This window comes from Leptonychotes weddellii, chromosome 11 (genome assembly GCF_054177405.1).
Source record: "Leptonychotes weddellii isolate Sample4059 chromosome 11, ASM5417740v2, whole genome shotgun sequence".
Classification (NCBI taxonomy): Eukaryota; Metazoa; Chordata; class Mammalia; order Carnivora; family Phocidae; genus Leptonychotes; species Leptonychotes weddellii.
In genome coordinates this window covers 3,806,908-3,816,952 of record NC_138379.1, presented here as the reverse complement: position 1 = coordinate 3,816,952, position 10,045 = coordinate 3,806,908, and the positions used below count along the sequence as shown (strand labels likewise).

Here is a 10,045-nt window from a genome sequence, read left to right as displayed (position 1 = left end):
GCCCATGTACACACCTGGCGTCTATGAGAAGGGCTCGGGGGGTGGTGAGATGCCCACGTATACACTCGGCATCTAAGAGAAGGGCTCCAGGCGGTGAGACGGGGGAGCATCAGAGCCAGGTGCCCAGAGCCCTGTGGGGCAGGTGGTCCCAGACAAGTCCACTCCTCTCCAGCACTTTGGGCCCACCCACCACTGACGCTCACAAGCACACGGGGAGGGAGCTCGTTCCCCGGGACGCACTGCCCTCCGTGGTTCCTTCCAGCCCCGGTGAAGCCCCGGCGATGGCCCAGTACTCCTGGGCTTCTGGGACCGAGCCTCCCCTCCAGCTCACACTGCCCGTTGAGGAGCCGCCAGAGCAGAATCATCTCGTAAATCTGCTCGGGGCCTTCGGGTCGCCCCTTTAATGCCCGAATCAAGCCCCAGTGTAGTCGGGCCCATGGGACCCACTCTGCCGTTCCCAGCCCGGAGCGTGCGGTCCGCCCCCCGGACGCCCCTGCCACCCTCTGTGGGCCCTCGCCACCTTGCTCCTAGGCTGCCCTAACAGACGCCACACTGCGGTAACTCGGGCGCCGAACGGGGACGATACTGCCCCCCAGCGACAGCGGGCAACGTCTGAGCAGTTCTGTTGGTCACAACGGGGTGGCTGTCAATGGCGGCCAGGGGTGCTGCTCAGCATCGTCCCGGCCCCGGACAGCACCCTGCCAGAGCAAAGGTTCACGTGGCCCCGTGCACACAGAGCCAAGGTGGAGAAACCAGCTCTGACCTTACAAGCTAACCCCTCAGTGAAACAAAAGCCTCTGAATGATCTCTAAACGTGGCAGGAAATTCACCCCCGACACAGAGGCCTTGGCTTCGACTTGTTCTGTGTTCTAAATTAAATGGGCCCACAGCCCTGCGACAGAGCCTAACTGCCGTCTGCCACGAACTCTGGTACCCAGCAGACCCCGGCGCCTCGCACACGGCCGAGGTGGGCCACCGGCGGGGGCGGGGCTCAGACCCCAGGCTCCAGCCCTGCCCCCAGCACCCCTCCTCCAGCTGAGTCCCCAGGTAGGGAAGAGAACCGCGAGGCCCCCAGAGCCCCCGGGGCACGACCCCTGTCACCAGGGAGCCGCACACCTTTCTCCCGCGGTGAGGGCCGCCAGCTTGGCCTCCCCTGGCTGAGGCTCCGACGGGTCGTCCAGAATCCTCTGCATCTGCTGCTCAATCTCCCGGGGCGTCAGCAGCCTGCCATCATGGTAGAGCCAGACCTTGAAGTAGCGCCCCTCGTGGAACACGACGATGTGCTTGCTGTCCCGTATGTGCTGGATGGTGTCTGCGGCAGGACAAAGAATCCGGAGGCGGGAGGTGAGCAGAGGCTGGGAACGTCCCCCGGCCCAACCGTCCAGCGCTCCCGGCCCCTCCCCCCGCGGCCCTCCACGCAGCTCGTCCGTCCACCTCTCAGGAGTCTGTAGACGACTCGGTACAGATCAGAGTTGAGAGGTTTGACTTGTCTCAGCTCCGCTCAGCCACTCACTGGACGTATCCTCTTGGGCCAAGGACTTAGGCCCGCTTGAGGGTTTCTACCAGAAAACTAAGCAAACACACCCTTCAAGCCTTCACTTCAAAGTCAGAAATAAGAAGATGCGCACTACGACCACTTCTGTTCCACATTACACCAGGTCCTGGCCAGCACAGTACACGAAGAAAGAACCAACACGATACCGGGATCGGAACACGGGCCTCTCACAGCCACGATTAACCCCAGAAAACCCAACCGACCCCACCAACCACCAGCTGTTTTACATTACTGAGAACACAGCTGGGGAGACACTCACGGTCTAAAATCATTTGCATTCCTCTCCCCTTGAGTTCTGGGCCGAACTGAGCCCCTCCCACTCACATGCTGAGGACCTACCCTCAGATGTGACTGTACTTGGAGGCAGGGCCTTTAAAGAGGTAATTATGTTAACACACGGTGATTAAGATGGACCTTAACCCCACATGACAGGGGTACTTATAGGAAAAGATGAGGACACAGACACACATGGAGGGACGACCCCGTGAGGACCCAGGGAGAGCACGGCCGTCCACACACGAGGAGAGAGGCCTCACGGGGACCCCGCCCTGCCCGCGCCTGCATCTCGGGCTTCGGCCTCCAGGACTGGGGACAGTGAGTGTCTGTTTCAGCCATGCAGGCTGTGGTGTTTTGTTACAATGGCCCTAGAAACTAATACAGTCAGTAGCCAACAACTCAAAAATACACTTAAAACAACAAAAACAATAAAGGAGTTAGGAATAACTCTAACAGACGATGCACAAGACCCTGGCAGAGAAAGTATAGCAACACCCCAATCCCAGGGGGACGTGTTCCGAAACCCCCACGGATGCCTGAGGCCGTGGAGCATATCAAACCCCAGACACACTCATGTTTTGTTTTTTCCAGTCTATGTACCTACTGGAGGGCCGGGGGGTACGTTCTCAGCCTCCCCTAACCTCCCACCTCTGGATTCTTTGTCCTGCCGCAGACACCATCCAGCACGTACGGGACAGTCTGATTTATAAACTAGGTACAGTAGAATAACAATAAAAATTAAATAGAACAATTATAATAACGTGTGCTAATAAAGGTTATGTGGATGTGGTCTCTCTCTCTCAAAATACCTCATCCTGGCCCTTCTTTTCGTGATGATGTGAGATGAGTCATGTAGGCGTGACACAGAGTTAGGCTGATGTTACGGGGGATCATCAGCTTCCACACCGTGGCTGGTTGTGGGTAACTGAGACCACGGAACGCAAAACCACAGATAAGAGGAACAACTGTATGACACTTTATTAAAATCACTTTTAAAAGCGCTGTCACTGGGGCACCTGGGTGGCTCAACCATTTGAGCATCTGACTCTTGGTTTCGGCTCAGGTCATGACCTCAGGGTTGAGCCCCGTGTCGGGCTCCATGCTCAGTGGGGAGTCTGCTTTAGATTTTCTCTCACCCCCTCTGCTCCTCCCACCCTGCTCGCTCTCTCTCTCTCAAATAAATAAATAAACAAGTCTTTTACAAAATAAAAAATTTTAAGAATGCTATTACTGTCCCAACACTGCTTTTTGCCAACTCATCCACTTTTCACAAAAATCTGGCCACAGATCACTGGACTCCAGAGTGTGAGAGAGACAAAGGTTGGCTTTCGAGCCAGAAACACCCCACACGGTGAAAGTACTGAGTGCATTGCTGGAGTCTTCAGAAAGCCTCTGGGTCCCGGAACCGAAAAAGGCTGAATCCGCTTACGGAAGCCCACCCAGAGGCCAGCTTTTATGTTCAAGGACCCCCATGCCTACCACCACAGGACAAGTTCCTGCCCGGGGCTCGTCGTCTAGAGGTACCTGGCTATAACAACACCCCCCGAAAGCCAGATCAGCTTGGGACTCTGCCAGCTTCGAAAGCAGCAGTGGGTTAAAACAAACAAACAAAGCAGCAGTGGGTTCATTTTAACAGCCCACCGTGAGGTCTCAGATGGGGTCCAGTTTGTCACAAGTGGCCAGTATTTGCTACCTACACGGCCATCCAGAGGCTCACAGGTGGCCCAGCCTGAGCCCTGGCTGGTCTGGGACAGTCCAGGTGACGACATGTGATCTCCCTTTCATTCTCGAGGGTGTCCTGGCTCCGATTACGTGGCTGCCCGGCATTCTGCGAGGGTCGGGGATGGGGATCAGCTGTCCCAGGTCAGGCTGCTCCTAGTGAGCTGCTAGATCACAAGCCCAGCCTCCTGAGCACAAGCCAGCATGCATTACACAGGAACCCTGCATGTGAGCCAGAGCAAAACTCCCGAGGGAGCCAGAAGAAGAAAAGGAATATTCCTAACCAGACCTGGGAAGAACACCCTGGGAGACAGCCTTCGACCAAAGAGAAACTGAAGTCTAAAGATAAGTCACATGCCCTAAGAAAGACCGAGGAAATTCAACAGAAGGAATGTTCCTGAACCTAAAATCTCACTCTCTCAGGAGGGGTCAGCATAAATCCGTGTGCTGTCCGTCCACCACCTCCGTCCGCGGCACGTAAGGAGCAAAAATGCTTCCCGAAGGAGCCCCACTCACCCGTCTCCTCTCCCGGGATCCGCGAAGTATTAAACATTCGCTCCCACTGAGCAGAGCAGAGCGGAACTGTGGATCCCAACAGAAAAATCTGCAACAAAAATACGTTTCAAACAAAAAATTCCTCGGGGGGGTGGGGAAGGGGTAAGGAGCAAATGAAACACTGGATTTGTTTTCTGTGCACACAGTGCTTGACTTTATCTTTTCCAAACTGCGGAGAGCAGCTCTTCCCTGGGCCGCCGACCTTCACGGCAAGACTCGCTGAGCCGGCCCTGGGCTCAGCGCCCCGCACCCTTCCTGCCCAAGTAACGCCTTCTCCTCGATCATTTCTCAACTGACATTTACACCACAGACCGTTTACAAACTGACACTTCAACCAAAGGGATATCTAAGAAAGAAATGTGTTGTTCTTCTTGAATAATTTACCAGCTCAATTGTTTTCCTTCAAAAGTAAACAAGAGCTTCTTCCGGCAGGGATTACGGGATGAAGTACAAGAGATGTAGATCCACTTAGAATACACAGGGAGAATGAAATCTCAAAGTAATTACGCAGAGTGAAAGAAGCTAGACCAGAGAGAGAGAGAGAGAACCTACTGTATGATTGCATTTGCACAAAGCTTTGGAAAGTACAAGTGATCCAGAGGGACAGAAGGCACAAGCGAACTTTTGGGGGTGACGGATGTGTTCACTCCCTGGACTGCAGTGATGGTTTCAGGGGTTCGTTATATAAACATCACAGGACCTATCAAACTGTGCCTCAGGCATGTGCACTAAGTCAACGAAGCCGTTTAAAGAGAACTGTTTACAGAGCGGTGTGTTTGCATACCGGCTTGATCTCCTCCCGGTCCAGCCTTCGCCTATAGAGCAGGATGGCGTGGATAGCGTTGCCCGCTCTCGCTGCCTGGATCTGAGTCGGTAGGACGTACAGCAAGTCCTGAAAAGGTAAACACATGTCGGCAGAGAGAACGTCCATGGGAAAAGCCACGCTAACTGAAATACACAGGAGGGCATTTCCACACTGTTAAAATATTTCCATCTGTGTTAAATCACACCTGCTCTAATAGAAAAGAAATTAAGACTGCATTTCCTACACTTGGGCAGCTTTGTGTTTTACAAGAAAATAAAAGTGAAGAACAGAAAGAAAACGGACAAAGAACGAGGCTGGCCAGTTATTAAAGCTATTAAATACCAGTTACCAGAACCCAAACGGTGGGGTTGCTAACAAAACGACGGGAAGTGCCCTCCCAGGCCATCGATGCCTCGGAAGACAAGAACCACCCGGAGTCCTAGGGCAGCGGAGAAGAACGCTGCGCCCCTGGGCCCGGGGAGACGCGGCCGCCTGTCGCCAAGCTCTGGGGGTGGCGGGGACACGGGCCCGCATGCCGCCGTGCATCACAACACAGTGCCCAGCTGCGACAACAGGGAGAGGGGCCCTGCAGCGAGGGGCCACTCACGGCCTCGAGGGTATTTCTCCGAGCGGCTCGCGGCAAACACGAAAGGACAGCCACGCAGCTTTCAGGCCCGGCAAGCAGGTCCTGGGCCCCGGCAGGACGCCTGGGTGAGCGGGAGCAGGGGCAGGAGCTTCCCGGGCGGCCGGCGGGCCCGTGGGGATGCCCATTGAGCCCGCCCAGGGCACTCACCATGGCATAGTAGTTGCTGTTCACCATCAGCGGCCCTCGTCCTCGCAGGTAGATGTACTCCTCCCACCAGTCGCTCACCTGCGGGGTGCCAACAGGACAGAGCACTGGCGAGCTTAGCGGGAGCCACACGGGCTGGCGGGGCGTGTGGGAGCCTAAGCGCTAGTGTGAGTTCAACACACCCGTGCGGCCGGCTCCTGATTTAAACACAACACACCTGCCCGCCCCGCAACCACGCCCACTTCCAGCCCCATCTTCCTGTTCCGTCTGGTCACACCGAATACCTCCTCTGTCACACCCCGCCTCGTATCACCCAAGTGGCTCCTCTCGCCCACCACACACGGGGAGGCCCGGCTGGTTGGTGGCACGGACTAGCATGTGCACCTGAATGCATTTCCGCCAAGACAGATGGCGAGTATGTATACTTACGTAGTTAGTAGCCCACCAGGATTTTAACTTCAGATACCACTGCAATTTGGGTCCAAGGCTGACCGCAAAGTCTTCTGCCAGAACCGTCATCCGTTTAAAGTCGGATTCCTTCATTAGAGGCTTCACCGATTCTAGATACTAGGGTTAACACAAAGCACACACGCCAAGTTAAAACACACAGGCCCCTTATCTGCGCCTTAGAAAAAATATAAACCTATTTAAAAGATTTAAAAATCTTCCCCAAGTAGGGATGCCTGGCCGGCTCAGTCCGAGGAGCGTGCAACTCTTGATCTTGAGGTCAAGAGTTCAAGCCCCACGTTGGGCAAGGAGATTACTTAAAAATAAAATCTTTTTTTTTTTTAAAGGTTATTTATTTTAGCGAGAGAGGGCGAACAAGTGGGGGGGGGCGGCGAGGGAGAGAGAGAATCCCAAGCAGCCTCTACACTCAGCAGAGAGCATGATGCGGGGCTCGATCTCACAACCCTGAGCCGAAACCAAGAGCCGGTCGCTTAACTCACTGAGCCACCCAGCCTCCCCTTAAAAATAAAATCTTGGGCGCCTGGGTGGCTCAGTTGGTTAAGCGACTGCCTTCAGCTCAGGTCATGATCCCAGGGTCCTGGGATCGAGTCCCACATCGGGCTCCCGGCTCAGCGGGGAGCCTGCTTCTCCCTCTGACCCTCGCCTCTCTCATGCTGTTACTCTCTCGCGCTCGCTCTCTAATAAATAAATAAATAAATAAATAAATAAATAAATCTAAAAAAAACAAATAAAAATAAAATCTTAAAAAAAACCAACCCCCCAAGTTGGTTTTGCGGGTCCTCACACGAGTTAGCCAGATGGCTTTACGTCAGCGACGTAACCGGCCTTTTACTGGCCCTTTACTGGCCTTCTAGTTCTCCAAACAAGCATCACTACAAGATCACCAGAGCGACTTCCGGAGCGACAAGATCATGGTTCGGCCGACAAGGACATCTCACTAGTCTTTGTCCATCATTCGGCCCTTAATGAAAGCCTTATTCCCACCCACTCGACAGTGACTCAGGACAGTGCAGGGAGCATGCCGGGGACGAGCCCAGGACACTGGGAAGCAGGAAGGAGGAGCCAGAACGATGGGACGGGGAAGGCCAAGCTCGGGGTCAAGGCCAGGTCTCCAGGTACAGGGTTGTGGGGCCCCCTGACTTTGAGCAGCCCCACCCTGGAGTGAGAGCACCCAGGTGGCAGGTCACAGATGTGATGGGGTTTCGAGACCATCAGCAGCAGCTGTTGCCATATACACGAGCAAACTTCTAGAAAGTAAGGCCCTCGGTTTATCAGGAAACGTGTCCATCCGCCAAGTTCTGTCTGCCGTGAAAACAGCTTTGGGGCCCCAGGGAGATCTCTAGGACCCCTCCTTGAATGTTTACAGGGAGGGTGCCACTCCAGAAACTGAGCAGCTGTTCAAGTTTTCAAGTTTACTCAAAGTGAGGCACGCGTGAGTGGAGCGTTACCACTCTGAAGCAGCTCGAGTCGGGCACCCCACTCACGGACCCAGAGCTGCAGGTGGCTTGGCCGCCCTCCCGCAGGGCGGGGCCCCTGTCTGCCGCGCCGCAGGTGAGGGAGGGCTCGAGAGAGCAGAGATGAGAGGGAACTTGAAAAGGCCAAGAGGGACGAACTAACCAGGCTGGGATTCAAAAGCCAAGGTTCTAGAATGGGTCCACGGGACAGGCAGAAACCGCAGCCCTCGTTGGCTTCGGTGGGAATGCCTGTGGGATCCAGCCCAGCTGTTCCTCCACAGGTGAAGCAGAGGCCGGCCCCACCAGGCCCCAGGGCCCCGGATCCAGGCTTACAGCCAGCAGACGGGTGTGGGGTTTGGGTGACGGGAAGTTCTGGAGCTAGACCGTGGCGGAGGCCGCTCAATGGGACCATACTCAGTGCCACACAACTGCATGGCTTAAAGTGGTTAAAGCGGTCATTTTCATGTTATATACGTATACACCACATCTTAAAACAACTAGTCATGTAACGTACCGAAGACCGTTGAATTGGACGCTTCGGGGGAACCGTACGGTATGTGAATTAAATCACAACAAAGCTGTTTAAAAAAAAATTGCAAAGCTGTCTATCAAACGTGATGCTTTGAAAAACACACCTCAGGCATGCTGATGTTAGAAAGGAAGAGGCCTCTGACAACAGCCGGACGAGCACACGGCGGAGACCTAATCCGGCCAACCGACAGCCTTCACCCCCGGACGCCCAGCAGCTCGGAGGGGGTGTCCCAGGGAGCTCGAGGCCACACCTACCCTGTTCACAGTGTCCCTGACGGCCGGGACCGGCAGGCGTGGCAGCGACGTCTGGAAGCTGTACAACATGGGTTTTCGGCCCGAAAAGATCTTGACCACACTCTTTAAAAAAAAAAAAAAAAAAAGGTGCGGTTTAAAACGTGAGACCATGTTAAAGATATGAAGCCAGTTCTCGACCTGCCGACTCTTCACTGATTTTCTGGGCTTCGCATCGTCTCCGGTCTGTTTTCCGCCCCGATACCTCACAGGCCTTTGCCAACAAACGGGTGACCCCAACCAAAAACCAGCCCAAGTCTGACGGATGCTTCGAGATGCCCCGGCCAAGCTGGGCACCTGAGGTTGCCGGCTGCCTGCACATCTGCACGGGGCCAAGATCCAGTCGGCTACCTCTGCAAGGCTCTGGGCTTTGGGACGGGCTCCAAGCCCTGGCAAGGGGGAGGGCAGGGGCCGAACGGAGAAGCCTGGACCTGGAGCCAACCCCAGGACGCAGCAGCACCGTGGCCCCTCACGCCTAGCGGAGAGCACACATTTGCCTCCTCTCAGCCCTTGCTTTCATCTGGAAGGATCAAAGTTGGTGTTAACAGTGGGCCATCTCATGCTGACCAGACCTCCGAGGAGTTCCTCGGGCTCACGTAGGGCAGCTGGGACTCAGCCGGACGGCAGCCAGGAATATGCTATCCTAGGGAACACCGTTTAGCTTATTCCGTACAGGGCAGGCGCCCCCTCGGACTCTCTGCTGGGGGCCAGATTCTGCTTCTCTGGAAATGAGCCATCTTACAGCCAGGTGAGCGCAGGAAGTCGGTCTGGGGGGAGTGAGGCCCGTGGGCGTGGGGGTGCCTCTCACGAGCAGCCCCCGGGAGGTGGTGGTCAGCTCGTAGGTGGAGCGGTCAGGGGGGACACTGGGACAAGCGTCCACACACGGGGCAACCAAGGGACACTCAGGCTGCAGCCGAGGAGAGCTAGCAGAACGGCCTGAAGCACAGGGCGAACCGGGGAGACCTGGTCGGACCAGTCGGCGAGGGAAACCACCGAGCGCCCGCCTTCGAGTTAGTCAGAAAAGCTACAAAGTGGACGGGCGTCAGTTTTCCTTGAAGGAGGACCTGGATGGCAAACCCAGCAGACTCTAATATACCATGTTCAGAACTCTCCAACATCATTAAAGGAAAATACCCTTCAGCCCACACTTAGGAGTCACGGTGAATCAACCCCCTGCAGCTCCCAGGTCAACCAACCACGTGTGGAATGGGAAAGGTCCCCGAGGATCCCCCTTTCAAAGTAAGAGTCACTCACGTGAGACCCTGTGAAAGTGAGATGAGCCAGACACGGAAGGAGGAATACCGTGGCGAGGGAGGCAGCGGCCGCCCGGGGCAGATCTCACGTGCTCTTACCACAAAGGAAAAGCGGGGTGGGACATGAGGACGCTCTGGGGGGCGGGGAGCTAAGCTGGTGGCACCGGTAATGACCATGGTTTCACAGGTGCATCCTTACCTCCACATGCACACCGCTAAACAGCCAGGAGGCCTGCTGCATGTCAAGCGTACCCCAAAATAAAGCGGTTAGAAAAAAATCCGCACCAGTTCGGCACCAAGAGTGAAGTGGGGGTCATTACCATCCAGATCTTGGTGGCGCGGCTCATC

General features: G+C 55.4%; 1 protein-coding gene across 1 annotated transcript in view; it reads right to left on the bottom strand.

Moving 5' to 3' along the window:
• Positions 1 to 10,039, bottom strand: part of CPT1A (carnitine palmitoyltransferase 1A) — a 28,624-nt gene extending 18,585 nt beyond the window's left edge. Inside the window, exons 1-7 of the mRNA XM_081797652.1 lie at positions 10,018 to 10,039; positions 8,409 to 8,510; positions 6,130 to 6,267; positions 5,704 to 5,781; positions 4,890 to 4,997; positions 4,067 to 4,154; positions 1,117 to 1,312 (exon numbers count right to left, since the gene is read on the bottom strand). Coding sequence (XP_081653778.1) covers positions 1,117 to 1,312; positions 4,067 to 4,154; positions 4,890 to 4,997; positions 5,704 to 5,781; positions 6,130 to 6,267; positions 8,409 to 8,510; positions 10,018 to 10,020 — 713 coding nt within the window. The 5' untranslated portion in view covers positions 10,021 to 10,039. The remainder of the gene's footprint in view (positions 1 to 1,116; positions 1,313 to 4,066; positions 4,155 to 4,889; positions 4,998 to 5,703; positions 5,782 to 6,129; positions 6,268 to 8,408; positions 8,511 to 10,017) is intronic.
• Between the last annotated feature and the right edge of the window lie 6 nt (positions 10,040 to 10,045).